This window comes from Tamandua tetradactyla, chromosome Y (assembly GCF_023851605.1).
Source record: "Tamandua tetradactyla isolate mTamTet1 chromosome Y, mTamTet1.pri, whole genome shotgun sequence".
Classification (NCBI taxonomy): Eukaryota; Metazoa; Chordata; class Mammalia; order Pilosa; family Myrmecophagidae; genus Tamandua; species Tamandua tetradactyla.
Window position 1 is genome coordinate 15,406,621 of NC_135354.1, and position 20,635 is coordinate 15,427,255.

A 20,635-nucleotide genomic window follows, 5' to 3' on the forward strand; every position below is an offset into this window, starting at 1 on the left:
ACAGCACAGCTGTCTGTCTAGCCTCTGTAGTGTGGCAGGAAGGCAGCCCCAGGGGTTCGGTTGACTCTATGTATTTTGAAAAGAGTTACTTGCTTTTTAAAATTTATATCTGAGTAACCTCTTAGTGTTTGTAAATAGCACCTTTAGACCTTCCCTTGGATCATTTGATGGCAGAGGTGGCATGGTCGCATTGTCCCTATTACTCATGCTTACCCTGTCACCATGGGCGGGGGTCAGAGTGCCCATGAAAGGAAGCAGAGAAGGAGAGGCAGGACGAGCCAGCCGCAGCAGCTGCTGGTGGGAGGGTGTCAGGACAACGGCACATCCACATGGCACTGCACATACCGTCCTTGTAGAAGCCAGTCCCCCAGGGAGTACCACCTGGAGTCTCAGTCCTGCTTATTCTTGCTTTTGCCTCTTTCCAAAACAGTACTCCCCTGTCTCTCTACGTATCCATCTGGCAAGGATGCCAGATGGATAAAAAGTTAGCATTGACCTTGTTGTGTGCAGACTTCCTGTTGCCATCCTGCCTCTTCCCATTCGAACTCCAGTTCCCGTGTCAGAACCTGGGCAGCAGGCCTGAGGGGCACGTGCAGGCGTAGCAGCCCAGCTAATGAGAGCTCTGGCCTTTTCCAGGAAGGAGGAGCTGAGCGCACCGCCGGCAATGGCCCTGACCTCCAACTCCATGTACTATAGCACATCGGCCCCCAAGGCGGAGCTGCTGATAAAGATGAAGGACCTGCAGGAGCAGCAGGAGACCGAAGAGTATTCGGGGAGTGACTCGGGCCACGACTTGTCTGTGAAGAAGGTAGGGAGCCAGAAGTGAGGGCCGAGGGCTGTGGCCGGTGGCCGCACGTGCATGTCCAGCACTGAGCCCAGCCCGCCGTCCAAGTGGCGTTAGGGTTCAGCTTTTATGCATGACAGTGAAATGGGGCTTCGTGACTGTGCCCTCTGGGCTGAATTCTTCTGTTCCACTCTTGGACCAGTGTCTTTTTATTTTTTATTTTTATTTATTTATTTTTTTAATTAAAAAAATACATATTACAAGAAAGAAACACAAACATTCTTGACATATGATCATTCCCTTCTACATATATAATCAGTAATTCATAATATCATCACATAGTTGCATGTTCATCATCATGATCATTTCTTAGAACATTTGCATCCATTCAGAAAAAGAAATAAAAAGACAACAGGAAAACAAATAAAATGAAAACAGAAAAAAAAATTATACATACCATATTCATCATCATGGTCATTTCTTAGAACATTTGCATCCATTCAGAAAAAGAAATAAATGAAAACAGAAAAAAAAATTATACCTACCATAGCCCTTACCCCTCCCTTTCATTGATCACTAGCATTACAAACTAAATTTATTTTAACATTTGTTCCCCCTATTATTTATTTTTATTCCATATGTTCTACTCGTCTGTCGACAAGGTAGACAAAAGGAGCATCAGACACAAGGTTTTCACAATCACACAGGCACATTGTGAAAGCTCTATCATTATACAATCATCTTCAAGAAACATGGCTACTGGAACACAGCTGTACATTTTCAGGCAGTTCCCTCCGGCCTCTCCACTACATCAAGAAGGTGATATCTATTTAATGCATAAGAATAACCTCCAGGATAACCTCTCGACTCTGTTTGGAATCTCTCAGCCATTGACACTTTGTCTCATTTCACTCTTCCCCCTTTTTGGACCAGGTTCTCTTTGCTGTCTTTTTATGTCAGGGACCAATGCCAGATGAGCTAGATTAGCACCATTCTCTTTCAATGGAAGTTCAGCACATAGGAACTTCTACCCCACAAAACCCGTGGGCTTAATTGTGTGACCTTCAGCAAGTCACATATCCTTTTTGAATATCAGGTTCAAATATCTGCAACCAGAATATTGTGAAGTCATCGGTGGGTCTGAAAGTACTTGTAAACCAAGTGGCAGGTAGCGTAGGCTCAGCTCATGAGCGAGCCCCCTTAGGCATGTGAGTATACAGCAGTAGACAAGATAGAATAAAGCTCTTCTAAAAGGGAGCTCGTGTTCTTCCAGGAGAGATGGACAGCAAACAGATACTCAAATAAATATATAATAGGGCGTTGCACACTATGGCCTCCAGGCCAAACCCAGCCTGCCACCCGCTTTTGTAAATAAGGTTTTATTGGCGCATGGCCGTATTCATTCATTTATGTGTTGAGTCGTTGAGACAGCGAGTCTATGACCCACAAAACCTGGAATATTTACAATCTGGCCCTTTGTAGGCAAAGTTGGATGACCCTTGATATAATGCATTGGATGGTAAGAAAATTAAAGCAGCGTAAGGGAGTAGGGAGAGGCAATGACGTGCTGTTGTAGAGAGAGCTCTGGGGAGAGGGCCTGGCAGGGAACAGAGCAGCAGGTGCAGAGCTCCTGCTTGGAATGCTGCAGAAGCAGGAGGCCCAGCGGCTGGAGCTACATGGATGAGGAGAGTACAGAATGAGTCTCGGGACTGATTTGTGGGTGCCTGTGGTGGTCATGGTGGGGACAGAGTCACTCCTCTCAGTGCCGAGGTCCTGTTAGATAAGTGTCAATCTCTGTAGTGTGTCAGCTGACGGAACCTGTGACATCTGGGCCATCACCTGGTTTTACAGGAAGGATTTAGTGACAAGGAACAAGGGAATGGCCAGAGAACGTCAGGGTCAGACAACAATGTGGGATTCACTCCCGGTCCTTGATTTTGCCTGAATAGCTAAAGGGAAAGGAAGGGAACCAGCAAGAAGTGGCTGTTTTCTGTAGACCTAGTGCTGTGGAAATGGTTTGTAGAAAAAGACTGAAATTTGCTTTTCCTGACAAGACCTTTGCAAGGGATTATATTGAAAGTCTACTTGTTTCATACTTTAGTGGTTAAAAAAAAAACACCTTTGCTTGAAAAGGAGAAAAGTGTCCTGGAAGAAATAGCATGATGCAGTGTAAAGGAACAGTCACTTTCACAGTTACAAAGGATCAGTGTAAAAAATGATCGCTTTTTGGTTTGAAGCATTGAACAGGGAAATGAGAAGTAAGGATTGGGGTCCTGGGGCTTTCAGAGGCCCTCTCCGTGGCCCAGGGTGCCATTTGCTTTATTCTGGTTACATTTTCTTTTTTTCGTTTCCTTTCCTTTTTTTTTTTCCCCCAAAGAATCAAACATGTTGGTTTTTCTCATAAAAACAGGAAAAAGTTACAGTTTGGACAGCTTTAATTTAGGCCACATGCTAGGGGTAAAGAACCATATTCTTTTCAATTGTGTCCTCCTTTTTGTCCTGATATCATAAGTTTTAGTAAAGCACACCTTGATAAAGCCCACGTCTGTCTGTCTGGTACTTCATCCACTTGCTTCAGGGGGCACAAGCCGGGCAGAGGAGATATGGGGCTCCAGATGTGAGCTCGCTGCCCCTGGACAGCCCAGCGCCCGCCCCCGCCAGTGGTAACTTCCTAAGCAGGCTTACGCTTTTAGTTCATGAGCATCTGTTTGGAAATGTCACAATAGCAGATGCTATAAATCACTTTTACTTTCCTGCACTGTAATCCTATTTTTTTCCTGCTTGATTTGACAAACAGGCAACTGTAGTGCTCTCTCTTCTCCTTTTCAGTATTCTCAAATGGATGACATCGTGCTTTTATGCAGGGCAGAGACCTGTAAGAGGTGGGGGACAGCAGGGGTGGATGGCTGAGGATGTCATTGGCAGCTTCTTGCCACCACCTAGTGGTTTTATGCCCTGTGTACCACAGCCCCCAGCCCTGTGTAGGCTGGCTCTTCCGAGACAGGCCTGGTCCCAGCATGCCGGGGTGCACAGGTTCTCAGAGGAGCCGGGTGCCAAGTCAGGCCACCATCCAATTTAGGGAAAGAGGGAGGGCAGGCAAGAGAGTGATGCTCTTATCGGGGACGTGAGAAAATTATGGTGGCCCATAGGGACGTAATAAGCTAGGAAGGCTAACTATGTTTTTATAACTGGGGCGGCTGAGGGAACCAGGTCCAGAAAAGAAAATGATCAGGTTGAGTGATGAGGATTTCTCTGGAGAACTTAAAAGTGCTGATGGGTTTGAGTTTGGAATTGGTGAGGAATCAGGTTTCCTTCAAACCCATGGCTGGATATAGAGCCCAAAGGAAGACGCTTGAAGGGAATGTCTAGGTGCGTGGGCCTTTGGTGGTGAGAAGAGGTGGTCCCCCAGCTATGAGACCCAACCTGTCCAGGATTGGCTGAGGCCTTCTGGAATGTCCCTGCTGCCACAGTTGTGGATGTGTGTGCAGCCTTGGGCTGTGTCTTTTCTCAAAATCTGTGAAAACCAATGTCTGCTACTTATAAATTGAATCTTTCAGGAATAAGGGGGAAATGTTTTTGTTATAAGCTTACAGAAAAAATATTGTATGCTCTCACTGAAACAGAACAATTAGAATAAACAAACTTAAAAAGTCAAAATCAAGAATTAGGTTACGAGGAGATGGGGTAGGGAGTGGGAAAGTAAGGCTTAAAATGTACAGGTTCCTGTTTGGAATGAAGAAAATGTTTTGGTAATGGGTGGCAGTGCTGGTAGCCTGGCATTGTGTACAATGAGTAGTACCGAAACGTGTATCTGAAAGTGACTAAAAGGGAAAGGTGTTAGGATGTTTAGATGATAAAAGGAAAAAATTTTTAAAATTTTTGCAAAGCTAAATAATGGGCCATATCAGTGAAGTAATTTGAAGTCTTCCCAGGGTCCCCAGTTTCAAGTTAGTGCAGGGGAGGTCAGTCTTCAAGTCACGTCTTCATGCAGGGATATAAAATATTAATTGCAATAATTGATTAATCAATTAATTTACCAGGGGGAAAAATGAAACAACTGAAAAATTAGTGAGTACCAACTGTATAGCCACAGTTATCAGAATTGCTTCAAGCCTTCTGTAAGGTTAGGAGTGGAACTGGGTAAGAATTTGGAAAGTTCTCCATCCCCAATTCTTCTATCCTAAAACTCAAGTAATTAAGATCTAAACTGCAGCCACATTCTCGGCTGTGGGGTTTAACGTTGATTTAAACTATATTAATGTGCACACCCACGCTGTGAGAGGAAATACAAAAGCCACAATTGTAGACACGTACCGCCTTAATTAGTAAGGGGGGGAAATGTCTTGACATCCTGAGCAGCGAGAAGCAGACCTGGGAAAGCCAAGCATTGTCTGCATTCCCCGTGACCCAGGGCAAGGCAGGTGCATGGTGGCAACCGGGCGGGGCATGTGGGACTGCTGAGCCCTGGGGGGTCGCACCCCTGGGAGAGCTCAGACCTCCCCAACGGGGCAGGGGGAGGCGCTGCTTGCTTCATGCAGGGAGACCCTCTTTACCCAGCCTGGCTGCTGCTCCGAGCTCAGCCCAGCCCATGGCCGCGGGCCTGCTGTGGGGCCTGGTCTCCTCTCCTACTCTCCTGCGATCCTGCTCTCTGACTCTCCTGCTCCCCTGTTGGGGTGGGACTGGCCACACTGCCATCAGGCCAATGGCCTCTCGGCCTGCGGCTCCAGCGCTCAAGGGACCAGGCACTTAGTGGGCCAAGTACTTTACATACTCAGTTTCATTAACTCTCCATGTCAGCCCCAGAGACAGGCTCCTGTCACCCCTGTTGCATGCCAGGGCGCCCTGTCCTGGAGCACTGACCCAGGTGAGAACCTCGGCCTTGGCCCTAGGGGACAGGGTTTGTCTTGGAGGGTGCCCTTTGTACAAAACCATGCTGCTTGTCCCAGCACAGGGAGCTTTAAAACTCCTAACCGAACTTCACACACATGAACTGTGTAGGCTCATTTTGTTTGAGAGCCCTGAGCGGTATCTAAACTTTCCTTCCCACGTCCAGGCACTCCCCAAGGGAGCTATGAAGGTCCCAGACCCAAGGAGCCACGGTTCGGCTGCAGGGGCAGAAGGGTGGCTCCAGGGGCCCTGGTGAGCTGGCCTAGGAGAAAAACCGATGCCTTTTCATTCTTTGTTTCATTTTGTTCACATTGAAATCAGTAAGTTAGAATAGACTGTCTTTTAAGTTCATTGACATACTCTGATTTGTCTTAGTTCTTAATTGCTAATTATATGCAAAAGGCATACAGTTTTGATCATGAGATTTAGTCCCAGACAGAGACCTAACAATTTCTGTCTATATAAGTATTTAAATGGGAAACCTGAGGCACAAAGCATCGCATAGTTCCCATGGAAAGTGTCCTTTGGCTGAGGGGCCCTGTGGCTCCTGATTTGTCAGGACACCACCAGAACGAGATGCTGTCTGTTTAGCTGTATTTTAAGTTCGAGGCCGATGATTTAAATTGCAGCAGGAATCCTTCTCCGTCTCATTACCTGTCAGTCCTTTATGGTGGGAACATGCAGGGTTCAGGGATTCGTGCTCAGACAGCAGGCGCGGAGCAGGCCATGGCAGAGGGGTCTCCACTAAGGAACGTTTCCACACGCTCTGCCCAACAGCAGGAGCTCATCGAGAGCATCGGCCGCAAGCTGCAGGTGCTGCGGGAAGCCCGGGAGAGTCTGCTGGAGGACATCCAGGCCAACGGCGCCCTGGGGGACGAGGTGGAGGCCATCGCCAAGGACGTCTGCAAGCCCAACGAGTTTGACAAGTTCCGCATGTTCGTCGGGGATCTGGACAAAGTGGTGAACCTCCTCCTGTCGCTGTCGGGCCGCCTGGCCCGCGTGGAAAACGCCCTCAACAACCTGGATGACAGCACTTCTCCCGGCGATCGGGTACGTGGAGGCACAGGGGCCGGGGCCTGGGCGGGTGGGGGGGTGGTGCCCAGGCCTGGGGAGGCTTTCCCTTTGGCGGGGATGGGGGCTGATGTGCAAGTTCAGTTCTGGCAACCTGGCACGGCTCAGGAGAGCAGCCTGCCCACCTCGTAACACACGGTGCTGTGGAAAGCTGGACTGCTAAGCTCCGGGAGCTGTCACACCAGTCCCATCCCTGCTGCTGCCGAACAGGAGCCGACACGGCAGTGTACACAGAGCCTAACAGTTCTCCTGTGCTTTACCTATGGGGCTTGGGGCCTTTGTTTTGTTTTGGTTTTTTTTTCTTTTCTCTTTTTGGTTTTTGGAATGGGGATTTATTAGGTTACAAATTTACAGTTCTAAGGCCATGAAAATGTCCCAATTAAGGCATCAGCAGGAGAGTACCTTCTCTGAAAAGAGATTGCTGGCATCTGGAGTTTCTCTGTCAGGTAATAAGGCCCATGGCTGGCTTCTGCTTGTCCCTCTCACCTGGGTTTTATTGCTCTCAGGTTCTGGCTTCAGCGGCTCTTTCAGCCTCTGTGGGTCCTTGCTTGCTTCTCTGGGGATACCTCTCTCTGCTCTCTTGGCTTTTTTTCTGTCTTCTATCTTCATAAAGGACTCCAGTAAAGGATTAGACCCACCTTGAATTGGTGAGTCCTATCAATCGAAACAACCTAATCAAAAAGTTACACCCACACTAGGCCTGCCCCCACAGGACTGAATTAAAACAGCTGTGGCCTTTTCTGGGGAACATAATAGCATTAAACCAGCACAACAGGTAAGTATGATTAGCTGAAGTTTCCTCTCTAGATCTTTTTTTATTATTAATTTTTTAATTTATTAAATACCAAAAAATAAACCACCAAACAAACACAAACATTCTAACTTTTGATCATTCTGTTCTACATATATAATCAGTAATTCACAATATCATCACATAGTTGCATATTCATCATCACGCATCCATTCAGAAAAAGAAATAAAAAGAAAACAGAAAAAAATTCAAATATACCATACCCCTTACCCTTCCCTTTCATTGATCACTAACATTTCAATCTATTAAATTTATTTTAACATTTGTTCCCCCTATTATTCATCTTTATTCCATATGTTTTACTCGTCTGTTGATAAGGTAGATAAAAGGAGCATCAGACACAAGGTTTTCACAATCACATAGTCACATTGTGAAAGCTATATCATTATACAGTCATCTTCAAGAAACATGGCTACTGGAACACAGCTCCACATTTTCAGACAGTTCCCTCCAGCCTCTCCACTATATCCTGACTAACAAGGTGATAATCAATTTTAATGTGTAAGAATAACCTCAAGGATAACTTCTCGACTCTGTTTGGAATCTCTCAGCCATTGACACTTCATTTCGTCTCATTTCACTCTTCCCCCTTTTGGTTGAGAAGGTTTTCTCAATCCCTTGATGCTGAGTCTCAGCTCATTCTAGGGTTTTTGTCCCACGTTGCCAGGAAGGTCCACACCCCTGGGAGTCATGTCCCATGTAGAGGGTGGTAAGTTTGCTTGTTGTGTTGGCTGGAGAGAGAGGCCACATCTGAGCAACAAAAGAGGTTCTCTTGGGGGTGACTCTTAGGTCTAATTTTAAGTAGGCTTGACCTATCCTTTGTCGGGTTAAGTTTCATATGAACAAACCCCAAGACTGGGGGCTCAGCCTATAGCTTTGGTTGTCCGCACTGCTTGTGCAAATATCAAGAATTCAACTTGGGGAAGCTGAATTTTTCCCCATTCTTACCATTCCCTGAAGGGGACTTTGCAAATACTTTCCTATTCACTGTTCAAATCACTCTGGGATTTATCGGGGCATCACTCTGGACAAACCAACAAAATCTCGTGTCCTACTCAAGGTTCCTGGATCTTTCTTAACACATCTGTTTTTCAGGGTTTTTATCTGTAAAAATCAGGGAAATATCCACTTATAGGGTTGTTGCTGAGATTAAATTAAATGAGATGAGTTTAGTTCTTTGCACATAATAGGCCTTCAAAATGGTCATTGTTATTATTATTGCAATACTTTAACATGTTTGTAAGGGGAGTGGAAAAAGCAGCCCTTCCTTTTTTTCCCTCATGTGAAAGAGGTGTCAGGTTCCCTAGAAAGACCTTATATAGCTTGACTTCGAAACTGTTGCTATTCTAATTGGCTTTCATTAGTAACTATATCATTAAGTCAAGTGCCTGAAAGACAAGTGGGAGTTTACACCCTGACCTCTCAGGTTATGTTCATTATGCCATTTTGCTCTTTTTGCCATCTTTGACAAATTTATCCAAAATATAAATAATATGAGAGAAAGAAAATAGCTGTAATCTCAGATACATCTGAAAATGTATCCGAAAGAAAATAACGAACAGGAAAGAAAACTATTTGGACACAATTGAAAGGTTAAAATGCAAAGTATTGATGTGGGGAAATAGTATTGGTTTCACACCTGTCAGTTCAGCTTATTTTTCCTCTGTCTTCCCCTCCCGGTTTATTGAACTGGCAAAGACTTACAATTTTGGAGAGACCCAAGGAGTCCCAACCCCAGGAAGCAGGTTCAGGGCCCTCCTGGGTACCAGGTTCTGTGGCCCTCACTGCAGCCCTTAGGGTCCAGTGTACAGGTACAGAGAGGGGACGTCCCAGAGCCACTTTGCTGCTCACGGTGTTCCCGTGGCCATGTCCAGATTCAGGGCAGTGGCCTGGGATTCCAGGGCTGCTGGCTGTGGGGGAGAATCTCTGTGGCAGGCAGCCGAGACCTGGGGACCTAAGATTTTCAGAGACATACATGCTAACGAATGAAAAGATGTGGAGTCTGGTTCTAGAAAGGTCTCCTTCATCTTTTCAAACAGACAATGTCCAAATGGACACAGGTGTGCCATGTGCCCTTCTTCCACCTCAACCTGGCAGTGGCTGGTCACCCGGGGGCCCAGGGATTTGGAGCCCCTGAGCCACAGCTCTAGAATCGGTTGGCAGCTGTTTCCTTTGGGTTGGAATGAAATTGCTCTGCCTTGCCCTCTTTCATGAAAATATGCCCCATCTTCATTTCACTTCCACCCAAAGAACAGTGCGATCCTCAGATAAGGCTCAGAAGCGGACAGTTTGCTTTCCAAGGATGGAGCCACAGGTGAGCCCCGCAAGGGGCCCCAACGGGCAGTATACTCTGAAGGGTTGTGCCATCATGGGCCATCATTCTGTGCACTTGGCCTTTTGCAAAGTGCTGCTGCATCCTGGATGCCCAGGTATAGCTGTTGGTGTGCTCGGTGGCAAAGCTGCAAAGCAACAGAATAGCGGAGTGACTATCCTGGTGCCCTGACAAAATCAGAAGGTCAGGCCGTTGGATGAGTCCCTGGCATTCCCCAGCCTGAATTTGAAGGCATTTAATGAGCTCATCTGCTCCTCACTCTGTCCTCATTAAACTTCAAGTTTGTAGGGCATCTGAGTGTGATTCTGCAGGCAGAGCATGCTTGCTTCTAGTGGGGTCATCTGTCCCCCAGGGCAGGTCCTTGTAAGAAACGAAGGGGCCGACACCCGGGCACTGTTCTCAGGCCCCATCCCCTTCCTGCCCACCCCCACGCCCTCATCATAGCTGCTGCTGCAGACACCGCTGCTCCTCCTGCCAGAAGGGTGTTGAAATCCCTCCATCCTTTAGAACACTTTCCTTTTGCCACCTTTTTCCCAGTGTGGTGGGTGAAAGGGCTTCTGCATACACGGTCACCAAGGACTTCCCACCCGCCTTTGGGGCCTCTCACAGTCCCATCCCTTTTAGTGCGGTGACTGGCCCCCTGCTGCCTGCCGGCTCCTGTGGGCCGGTGAAGGCCGGTGGCGGCACACTGAGTCCTGGCCGCGGGGGGCGACCCTGAGCACCCGAGGAGGGCGGGAATGGGGCCGCCGCCACCGCCTCCTGCTCGTGCGCGGCTCCTGTGCGGCCCGGGCTCCTGGCGGCCCCGCCCGGGTGGAGGCGGGTCTGCGCCGGGGTGGCCGGAGGGACCGCGGGGGACCAGCCCCGACAGCCGCACGGGTGGCCGGGCGCCTGCCCGAGCTGCTGGGAGAGCTCCGCCCGGCGCTGCGCCCTGACAGCTCGTTCCCCCCCCCCACACACACACAGAAGTCGCTGCTCGAGAAGCAGAGGGTCCTCACGCGGCAGCACGAGGACGCCAAGGAGCTCAAGGAGAACCTGGACCGCCGGGAGCGCGCCGTGGCCGACATCCTGGCCAGCTACCTGAGCCAGGACAGCCTCGCCGACTACGCGCACTTCGTGAAGATGAAGTCGGCCCTCATCATCGAACAGCGGGAGCTGGAGGACAAGATCCGCCTGGGCGAGGAGCAGCTGAAGTGCTTGTTCGACAGCCTGCAGCCCGAAAGGAGCAAGTGACAGGCCCGCCCTGCTGGGCCGCCCCTGCGCCTGCCGGCTCCGCGCCCCACGACGCCGGGGACCCCCTCGCCCCGTGTCGGGTCCTGGGGAGAGAAGCTCCCGTCGCGAACCGGCTGTGAGCAAAGCAATAACCTCCTTGCTTGTGTGGGACCCATCATGGAATGCTTTGTGTCCCTTTCTGGTGCAGAGCCAGTGGCTGGCCTTTAGCTTTTTCCCTTTAAAAGTGAGCGCAGCCGACCCTCGGCCTTGGGGGGCAACCTGGGGGGCGGCAGGGCTGGTGGTGGCGCGAGGGGCCGAGCCCGCGGCCCCCTCCCGCCGCAGGGCTGGCACCGGCGGGTCTGGCCTTGGGCTTCATCCCGGGGTGCCGGGGGCGCTGCCCTGTTGCTTTTGTCTCTCCTCATTCAGTGGGGTGAGCAGTCACTATCTCTGCCCTGATGGTGTCCCCTGGCCCAGCAAAAGCCACGGTGACGATGATGTTATTAATAACTTACTAACATTTTGGAAATGTGAATAGTTTCCTAGTGGTTCAAAACCAACTGTGAAATGAATGACCCGAAGTGTGGGCTTGGCTCATTCTGAGATTACGGTTGTCACTTAAATAGCGTGCATGCTTTCCGCTCACTCTCACACAGCGCAAACACAGAGCTTGAGTACTTCTCATATCACGTTCAAATGATGTCGCCTTGCGAAGTAAATTATTTGGATTAAAAAGTATGTCTGGTAGTAATGTGCTTGTTAGATATGTGACAAGACCAACTTAATGTTCTTTAAATTACTTTTCCCCCAGCACATTTATTTTCTGTGCCTATGGTCATTAGTGGTAATTAGCTACTCTTCTCTTTTTGCCTCCTTGAATCTGTTACTGTGCCGTGAGGCTATGGTCCGTCTATTGTAAAAACCCTTCCTCTCTTCCTCAGAGGTCCTGTGTGCTCAATGTGATCTTTTTCTGCTCCAGAGTTCTAAGATTCTTTGCCCTTGATCGCAGTTGAAATGCTAAGGTCCTAAAGAGCCTATTCATTAAAGAACGCTGTCATGCTGTCATTTTCCAACTGACAAGCCACAGACTGGGAGAAAATATTTGCAAATCACTTGTCTGGCAAAGGACTTGTACCCAGAATGAATAAAGAACACTCAGAACTCAACAGTAAGAAAACAAACAGCCCAGTTAAAAAGTGGGCAATGGACTTGAATAGATACTTCACCAAAGAGGACATATGCATGGCAAATAAGCACATGAAAAGACACTCAACCTCCAATTATAGCTTGGCTATAATGACTTAGTTTTATCTAATTACTGTGTTTCCTTAAAATGTTTCATCTAATTCAATGCATGGAAAATGGTGAGAGAATCTCTTGGACAACTTCACATTTAGGTAACATTGGGACACTTGTCATAATAAGAAATCGATTCATCCTCTTCCTCTTATTTCCCTAAAGGAAGGTTCCGGCAGCACCCGCAGGGTGGCCGGGGTGGCAGCAGGTTCTCCCCCCGTGCTGGGGGCTGAGCTGGTCTCCGGGCTGACCCCGGCAGCCCCTGCCCCGAGCCCAGAACAGCTTGGCCATCTCCAGGGATGTGGCAGCACACAGCCTTCTTGGAGTCTACCCGTGTCAGAAACATAAAGGTGTTTTTAGAAGCGTGTATTCCTATTGAGTTTAGCTGTCTAATCCGAAAAATTAGCCGGTACTTCCAATGAAGCAGCCTCCTCCTTTCCACTTAATGGTCCCGTACTGTTAAACCTCGTCACATCACAAAAGGTAAAGCTGGCTGCCCGGGGAACTCTGTCTTTCTCCATAGCAGAGACAACCCATGTAATTTCAGGGTGTTTTGTTTTTAATGTAGACAAAGCTTACTTTCTTTTACATGTGATTTTTCCGCCCTTTCAAAGTACAGGTATTGTGATCATTTCAATGATATGTATGTAAAATGTGAATAATAGAAATCTGTGTCTGTGTCCAACCTCTTCATTTCCTCTTTTTTTTTTTTTAGAGCTTCTCTTTTACATAGCAATATATAGTTCTATAGTAGCCTTTTAGCAAAGCACATATAATCCCAGCTGTTCTATCCCTTTCCCTGTTCTCTTCTTAAATGTCTGCTTGGTGGGGACCCAAAGAATCCAGTGAGTCAATGTATATAACATTGTATATAGTCATATTGTTGCATATAAAAACAATCTGGTGCTAATGTTTTGCCCTTGGCCTTCGTAAGTGGAGGCCTAGCCCTCCCCTTCCATCGTAGCTCAGCTGTGGAATGCTCTGTGTAGCAAGATTTCGGTCAGGGGTTTTGCCAGTGGCAAAATCCTGCAGTCCACTGTGGAAAATGTGTATAGACTTCATGCTTGACACTTACCACTTACCTATCAACAGATCATTTGCTTGACCTTAACAAAATAAACAGTGTCTATTTGAGTGAATCGTGCATGTCTTTGATTTACCTGCATTACATCTTTTAAAGACCACACAATCTTTGCCATATGTCAGCTCTTTATTATAAACCAACAGATAAATTGTGGTAGACATGATTACATCTGTATATATTTAACTACTTACATCAATCTAGTTGATGCTGCTCAATTGCAGTCAAGCAAAAGTCAGGGGTACAAGTTGTATCAGCTAGTTATTGCCACAGTAATGCTGAGTAACAAACAACTATGAAATCTCAGCAGTGTGAAGAGAAAAGAACTTAGCTCATGAGTCTTTAGATCAGCTGACTGATCCAGGCTGTGCTCCTCTCCTCATGCTGAGATTCCAGCTTCCATAATTGAGGGCTAAACCTACCAGTCACTAGTTCTTTTTCCTCCACCCCACAGCCTGAGCTGTGCATCCCACCCGGATTCCAAGAGTAGCTGCCAGCGCAGGCGGAGGAAACCTGGTCAGGGAGACCCCTGAGGAACCAGCATGGACACCGGTCAGAGTTTCAGTCTTCTGGGCAGCAGTGGCTTCTGGCCTCTTGCTAGTGTCCTCCGGGATGGACAGAGCCAGTGCTCTTTCTTTTCGAGGAGGGTAGTGTTTGTTTAGCCTTTCTTCTTATTTTCCTTCTCCCTGTCTCCCTTTCTCCTTTCTTCTTCTGTCCTGCCCTTCCTGCCTTCCTTCCTCCCCTCCCTCTCTCTCTCCCTGTCACTTTACCTCTCTCCCTCCCTTCCATTTTTTCCCCATAGAGAACAGCAAGTAGGGTGTATTTATTTGTTCCTGGACTGGCAGGCTTGGAGCAGAATGCAGACAAAGGTCCTGGGTGGTGTGGACCTGGAAAGCCACGTGCGTGGCTGTGCTGGGAGGGTGTGGGCTGTCTGACTTCACGTGGGTGTGACATGGTGCCTGGGGACAGGAGCTAGCCTCGCCCTCAGAGTGTAGAAGCAACACAAGTGCTGGGCTTGGCACAAGGTGCCATAGATTTGTGGTGTGGGTTTGAGAGTGCTGGCAGCAGGGGTGACCCTTGGGCAGGGCATGCTGGAGTGTCTTACAGCCAGAGATAACTCAGCATGGCTGGTGACTGAGGCCGGTGGGTCAGAGGCCCCATGGGGACGTGACTACAGACAGACTCCACATCCGGAGAGACCAAGGGCTGCAGAGTGTCTTCTAAGGCAGGGCAGGTCTGGGCTTCCCAGGCGGAAACACATAGCTGCCACTTCTAGACATTAACCTGGGTTTGTCCGGTGCCGTCTTTGTTGACAGATTTGAAGGCCCGGCGTGTTGGGTCCAGCCTGGCTAGGAAACTGATGAATGGTCCAAACCCCTGTTCCCTCCCCCAGCTGACCATGTGAGAGGTACTCACCCCAGTGCACCCCTGCAGCCCCACAGGCCCCTAGTCCACTGCTGCAGGTGTCCCTGAGAGGGTGGCCTCACACCCTTTGTCCTCAGGGTGCTGCCCTTGAAAGTCGTCGCACAGATCCTTGAATTCCTCTAAGCCCAGCTCGCCCGTGGTGTCTATGGCAGCCACCAGTGCCGCGACAGCATCCACGCCAAAGCCACCATTTCAGATCAGGGTGGCAGGTCTTGAGCTTGTTGAGAATGTTCCTGAGTCCTGGGCGCTGACCTCCTGGTCATCTCCAGCCAGCTGGGCAAGTGGTCTCCAGACCTGCTACACTTTCCTCACCACGTTGGCCTCCGTGCTAGGGTAGAGGGTGTGGGGCAGGGGTCGGCTCAGGTGCCTGGCAGGCAGGGACACGGACCCCATCTAGGATGCGCCTGGCCGGGCCGCTGCCACGCCAGCCCCACAGATCCGTCCACCATTCCCAGGCCCCCAGCACCACTCACCACCCTTCACGGAGTCAACCAGGATGGCCACGGTGCAGACCACCTCACTTAATGTGTCCATCAGCCGTGCTTTCCCTTCTTCTTTTCTTTTAACTTGGTCTGACACACTGAGACAGAGAACTAGATTTCCAGAGTGACCCCCAACCCGACACTCAGACTGTGGGACACCTCTCAGAACCCCCAATGCCACCTGACCAAAGAGGATGTGAGATGGAAGGGAAAGCAGAGTGGAAAGAGTTATCCATTTTCTCTTTATTAGAGAAATTGTTTACAGAACCACCATGAGTAAAATACAGGATTGCCATATGCCGCACCCTATTATGAACAGCTTGCATTGGTGAGACACAGCCTTTTTAACCGATCACAATGAAAATATCTTTCTTTGGCAAATTCCGCCAAAGCATAGGGCCCAATGAGCACAGTGGCATGAGGGGCCCTGCTCAAGCATTCCCAGCTTCGTGGTTGAGCCATGAGCCACTGCCCATCAGCTTCTGGGCTCCACATGTCCCGGCTTTCAGATGATATGCGTGAGCCCTTCAGAAAATCCTTGCAGCAAGGACAAAGTCACCCTTTACTGCTTTACTGCACCTGCTTTCTGGCAGGGCATCGCTCTGCCCCTGGAATGATAATACCAAGATGAAAATTGCTGGGCCCTGCCTTCCTGGTGCTGACAAGTGTGCTCAAAGGACTGTGTGACCCATGGGAAAAGCACTGCAACGAGGGGCCAGCACAGGCGCACAGAAGGGTCTCTTCTGCATTGTACACACTGTTGGGCCCATACTCTGTGTATGAAATGGCTGAATATAGTTGCTGGAAGCAAGGCTTTGGTCGCTTTCTTCTGTGTAGTTGAGGAAAAGGAATTTGCAATCCTGGTTTCACATGAAAAGATGTATCTCCATTGTGACCCATGGGCGGTGGCCGCCGTTTGGGAAGTTCTTGCAGCAGCACTGCATCGAGGGGTGGGCTGGGTGCTGGGACGGCGGGGCACAGGGCCAAGGAGAGCCTTTCCCCAGCCATCCTCCAGGCTCGGCTTCCGCCTCCTCATTGCTCCCAGGAGCCACGCATCGCCTCACTCTCCTGCCTTTGGAATCGAGTTCCTGCCCTTGCGTATCGTCCCCCGTGTTTGCTTCATTGCTTCCTGCCCTGATCTTGTCTTCCCTGACCAGCTTCTTGCCTGTTAGCAACCTGGTGAGCACTGACCTCTGAATATTCTTACAGTAAAAGGAGAAGCCGTCTTCGGATCTAAAGGCCAATCCCAATTCTGCATTTATTGAGTAACGGTGACTCTGTAGGCTCAGGCTCTCCTGTCAACAAGAAGCAATCCCCGGCCCCACCCTTGAGGGGGCAGGTGAGACCATCGGAGAGAGGAGCTCGTGGAGGTGAGAAGGAAACGCACACATTCCCCGTCAGCCCCGCCTTCGCCAAGGACCACTGCAGCAGCTGCTCTGCAGACGGGAAATAGCTAGATTCTAGAGGGACTGGCCTGCCCCCTCTTCCAGCTCTTCTCATGTTTTCTTTACATACTTTTATTGACAAGTCTTCACACACATACAGCCCATACATGGTGTACAATCAGTGGTTCACAATATCACATAGTTGTGTGTTCATCACCATGATCGTTTTTACATTTGCATCATTCCAGAAAAAGAAATGGAAAGAAAAATGAAAAAACTCATACCTCCCATACCCCTTACTTCTCGCTCTCATTGACCACTAGTATTTCCATCTACCCAATTTATTTTACCCCTTATCCCCCATATTATTTGTTTATTTTCTATCCATATTATTTTTACTCATCTGAGCATACCCTGGATAAAAGGAGCATTAAAGTTGACACAATCACACAGCCACATTGTATAGGCTATAGTGCTATACAATCATCTTCAAGAATCAAGGCTTCTGGAACATAGTTTCAAGTACTTCCCTCCAGCCACTCCACTACACCATAAACTAAAAAGGAATATCTATATAATGCATACGAATAACTTCCAGGATAACCTCTCAATTCTGTTTGAAGTCTCTCAGCCACTGAAAGATTTCATCTCATTTCTCTCTTCCCCCTTTTGGTCAAGAAGGCTTTCTCAATTCCATGTTGCCAGGTCCCGGCTCTTCCCAGGAGTTCTGTCCCACATTGCCAGGGATATTTACACCCCTGGGAGTCATGTCCTATGTAGGGGGGAGGGCAGTGAGTTCTCATGACTCTTTGGCATAATTATAAGTGGGCTTAGCCTATCCTTTGCAGGAATAAGTTTCAAGACCGAAGGCTCGGCCTATTGATTTGCTTGTCTTCACTGCTTTTCTCCCCAGCCCCCCAAGGGGACTTTGCAAATACTTCTTTATTCACTGCCCAAATTACTCTGGATATTCAGGGGATCACACTAACCTGGGCAAACCGACAAAGTCTCATGCCCTATTCCAGGTTCCATGTACTTACGGTGTTCAGCTAAACGGAACATACAAGTTAAATTAGGTAATGCGCACATAAAATATAAATTTTGCACCATATAAACCTCTCTCCCTTTGGTCTCACATAGAAGCTGAAGTTTTAAAATATGGATGATATCATCCCTTACCCTGTATTCTGCTCTACCTTAGTCTCCAGATCAGCTTCCTTCATATCTCTAATTGAAGTCTCATCCCTTTTTCAACTTTTTAAACAGTTTATATATGGGGTACTGCTGACTTTCATAGCTTCAGAGCTCTAACTCTGAGTCTCAGGGGTCACATAAATACCCAAAGATTCTGGGAATGACCATGTTATATACAAACAGCTCAGTTCTCAGAATTCAGAAATAAGTTACAACTCCTGAATAGATGTGACTGCTGTTAAAATTTCACAATTGAGGGGCAGGCCATGGTGGCTCAGCAGGCAAAAATGCTCGCCTGCCATGCCAGAGGACCCGGGTTCAATTCCCGGTGCCTGCCCCTGTAAAAAAAAAGTTTACAATCGAGGACCCTTTACAGTAGGCCCCAACTGATAACCTGTGCTCTCCACTTCAATTCTCTGAGCTTGTATATTGTAGTTAGTCCATGTGAGTGAGGCATGATAATATTTGTCTTTTTGTTTCTGACATTTCATTCAACATACAGTCCTTCAGGCTCATTCACCTAGCTGCATGCCTCACAACTTCTCTTATGTTAATAGAATTTTACTATTGAAGTCTTGTGTATTCTACTGTTTAGGCAGTTCCTAGATACTTTGTAGTTTTTGTAGCCATTATGATGCTATTTTATTTTATAACTTCTGTGATTAATGGTGATGCAAAGATGGTGAGTTTTTACTCCCAGTAGAGCCAGAAATAAAATACACAAGAAGGAAGAATCCAGAAGGCCAAGGTACAAATGGAAGAAGACTGATTGTCCAAAATAAAACCATCACGAGGTGCTGTAGTGTCACTCATCAGACTGGGGGCTTGCGGGCAGGGGCAGAATTTGGATTTTTTTTTTTTTGGAAAATAACATTGAAAAATGCACCTATCATAAGTGTACCACTCAACAGATTTCAAGAAACTGAAAATACTTGTGTCAGAGGTGCCCAGGTAGCTCGGTGGTAGAATCCTCGCCTGCCATGCAGGAGACAGGGGTTCAATTCCCAGTCCATGGAACTCCCACCCCCCCCACCCTGCAAATAAAAAACATTGTGAACAAAATTCCCTATGATATACCCCCCCCCAAAAAAAAGATGGTGTTTTTTGTGATAGGTCTTTTACTTGGCATTCTTGCTGAAATTATACTAGTTCTAATAATTTGTTAATTCTGTTGGTTTAACCGAATAGCTTATTGTAGCTTTCACAAATGATGACTGATTGATCCCTGCATCTCATTTATTTTTCTTTCCTTAGAGCATTGTCTGGGAAATTTAGTGCCATCTAGCTGTGATGATGTTCCCAGTCTTAAAGGGAATGTGTCCAAGCATAATTTTTTCCCATAGGATCTTCTTTTTATATATCACTGTACTGGGTAACTTCCATTGGTCTGTTCAATGCCATTCTCCACCCGTTGCCACCCGGACCTGCATCCTGAGAGTCTCATCGGTGTGGCACCAACCTATCAATGGGTTCCTTTGCCCTCTGGCTTCCAACTGGGTTCCGCCAATGAGGAGCATTGACAAGCGATGAGAGAAAGGGAGAACAGTTACGCTTTCTTGGAACCAAGAGGGTGCAAGGCTGTTTATTATGTAGATTTCCACTTGTTCCCCCTCCTTGCACTACAGCTCCGGCAAACAGCCCCCTGTCCCCAAGTTGAGTCCTTCCGATTCAACCTTTTTAGAGCCTGACCTCCCTTCTTCTGCCTAAGCAGGGGACTGTGACCTTGTGACCATGCATGACTTGGTAAATTATCTGCCGTGCCTTCGAGGGCGGATACCTCCTTTGCACCTTCCCTGTAACTTGAGTGGCCTTTGCAGAAAGACTGGAGAAAAATTCATATGTCTGTGTTGAGTTTTCCATTTAAAAAAGCAGCCAATACTGCCCCACCCCAATCAAGTTGGTGGAGGGAGACTCTTCAGGGCTCTGGCCCCTGCAGAAGCTCTGAACCACCACCAGGAAATGGCAGGAACATCTTTCTCAAAGCTCCAGAAACCAGCTAAAAGACTGCAGCAGCCGGGCGAGTGCTGAATCAAAACAGAGGCCACATAAAAGCTGCAGGATCTTGTAACTATAATGGCATAGGTAAATAAAAATGTCAGTACTAATGTATTTTTGGTTTGTAACTCCACTCATTACTTCCTACAGGATCTAAAAGGCAAATGCATAAAACGTAATGATAACTCAGTAGTTTTGGACTCATGGTCTATAAACATGTAATTAGGGACAGAACTATATAAAACTGGGGGAACAGAGGGATATGGGAACATAATTTATGTATGTTATTGTAGTAAAGTAGGTTTCAAAGCAAACGAGATTGTTACAGATTTAGGATGTTAAATTTAAGCCCCATGGTAGTCACAAAAAATCAGAGAATATGCAAACTCATAGACACAGAAAGTAGAGTGCAGGATTCAAGGGTTGGGTGGGGGTGAGAGGCAATGGGAAGTTAATGCAAAATGAGTGTAGGGTTTCTGTTTGGGGTGAAGGGAAAGTCCTAGTAATGGAAAGTGGTGAGGCTCCTGCAACGGATCCCAACCAGTGGTGTGCTTGGGAGGTGGGGGCGGGGAGGTTTATGTTGTATATACATGTTCACAATTTGAAAGAGAGAGAGAGAGAGAGTAATATGGCCAAGGCAGCGAAATGACAAGATTGGTGGATCTGGGAATCTGGGTGTGGGGATA

The 20,635-nt window shown here is 47.8% G+C and overlaps 1 protein-coding gene across 1 annotated transcript in view; it reads left to right on the forward strand.

Annotated features, from left to right (window-relative positions):
- The window catches only part of LOC143672531 (protein Shroom2-like), a 118,366-nt gene extending 104,845 nt beyond the window's left edge, over positions 1 to 13,521 (forward strand). The window contains 3 exon segments of the mRNA XM_077147132.1: positions 637 to 808; positions 6,449 to 6,721; positions 10,849 to 13,521. Coding sequence (XP_077003247.1) covers positions 637 to 808; positions 6,449 to 6,721; positions 10,849 to 11,115 — 712 coding nt within the window. The 3' untranslated portion in view covers positions 11,116 to 13,521.
- Positions 13,522 to 20,635: the final 7,114 nt, after the last annotated feature.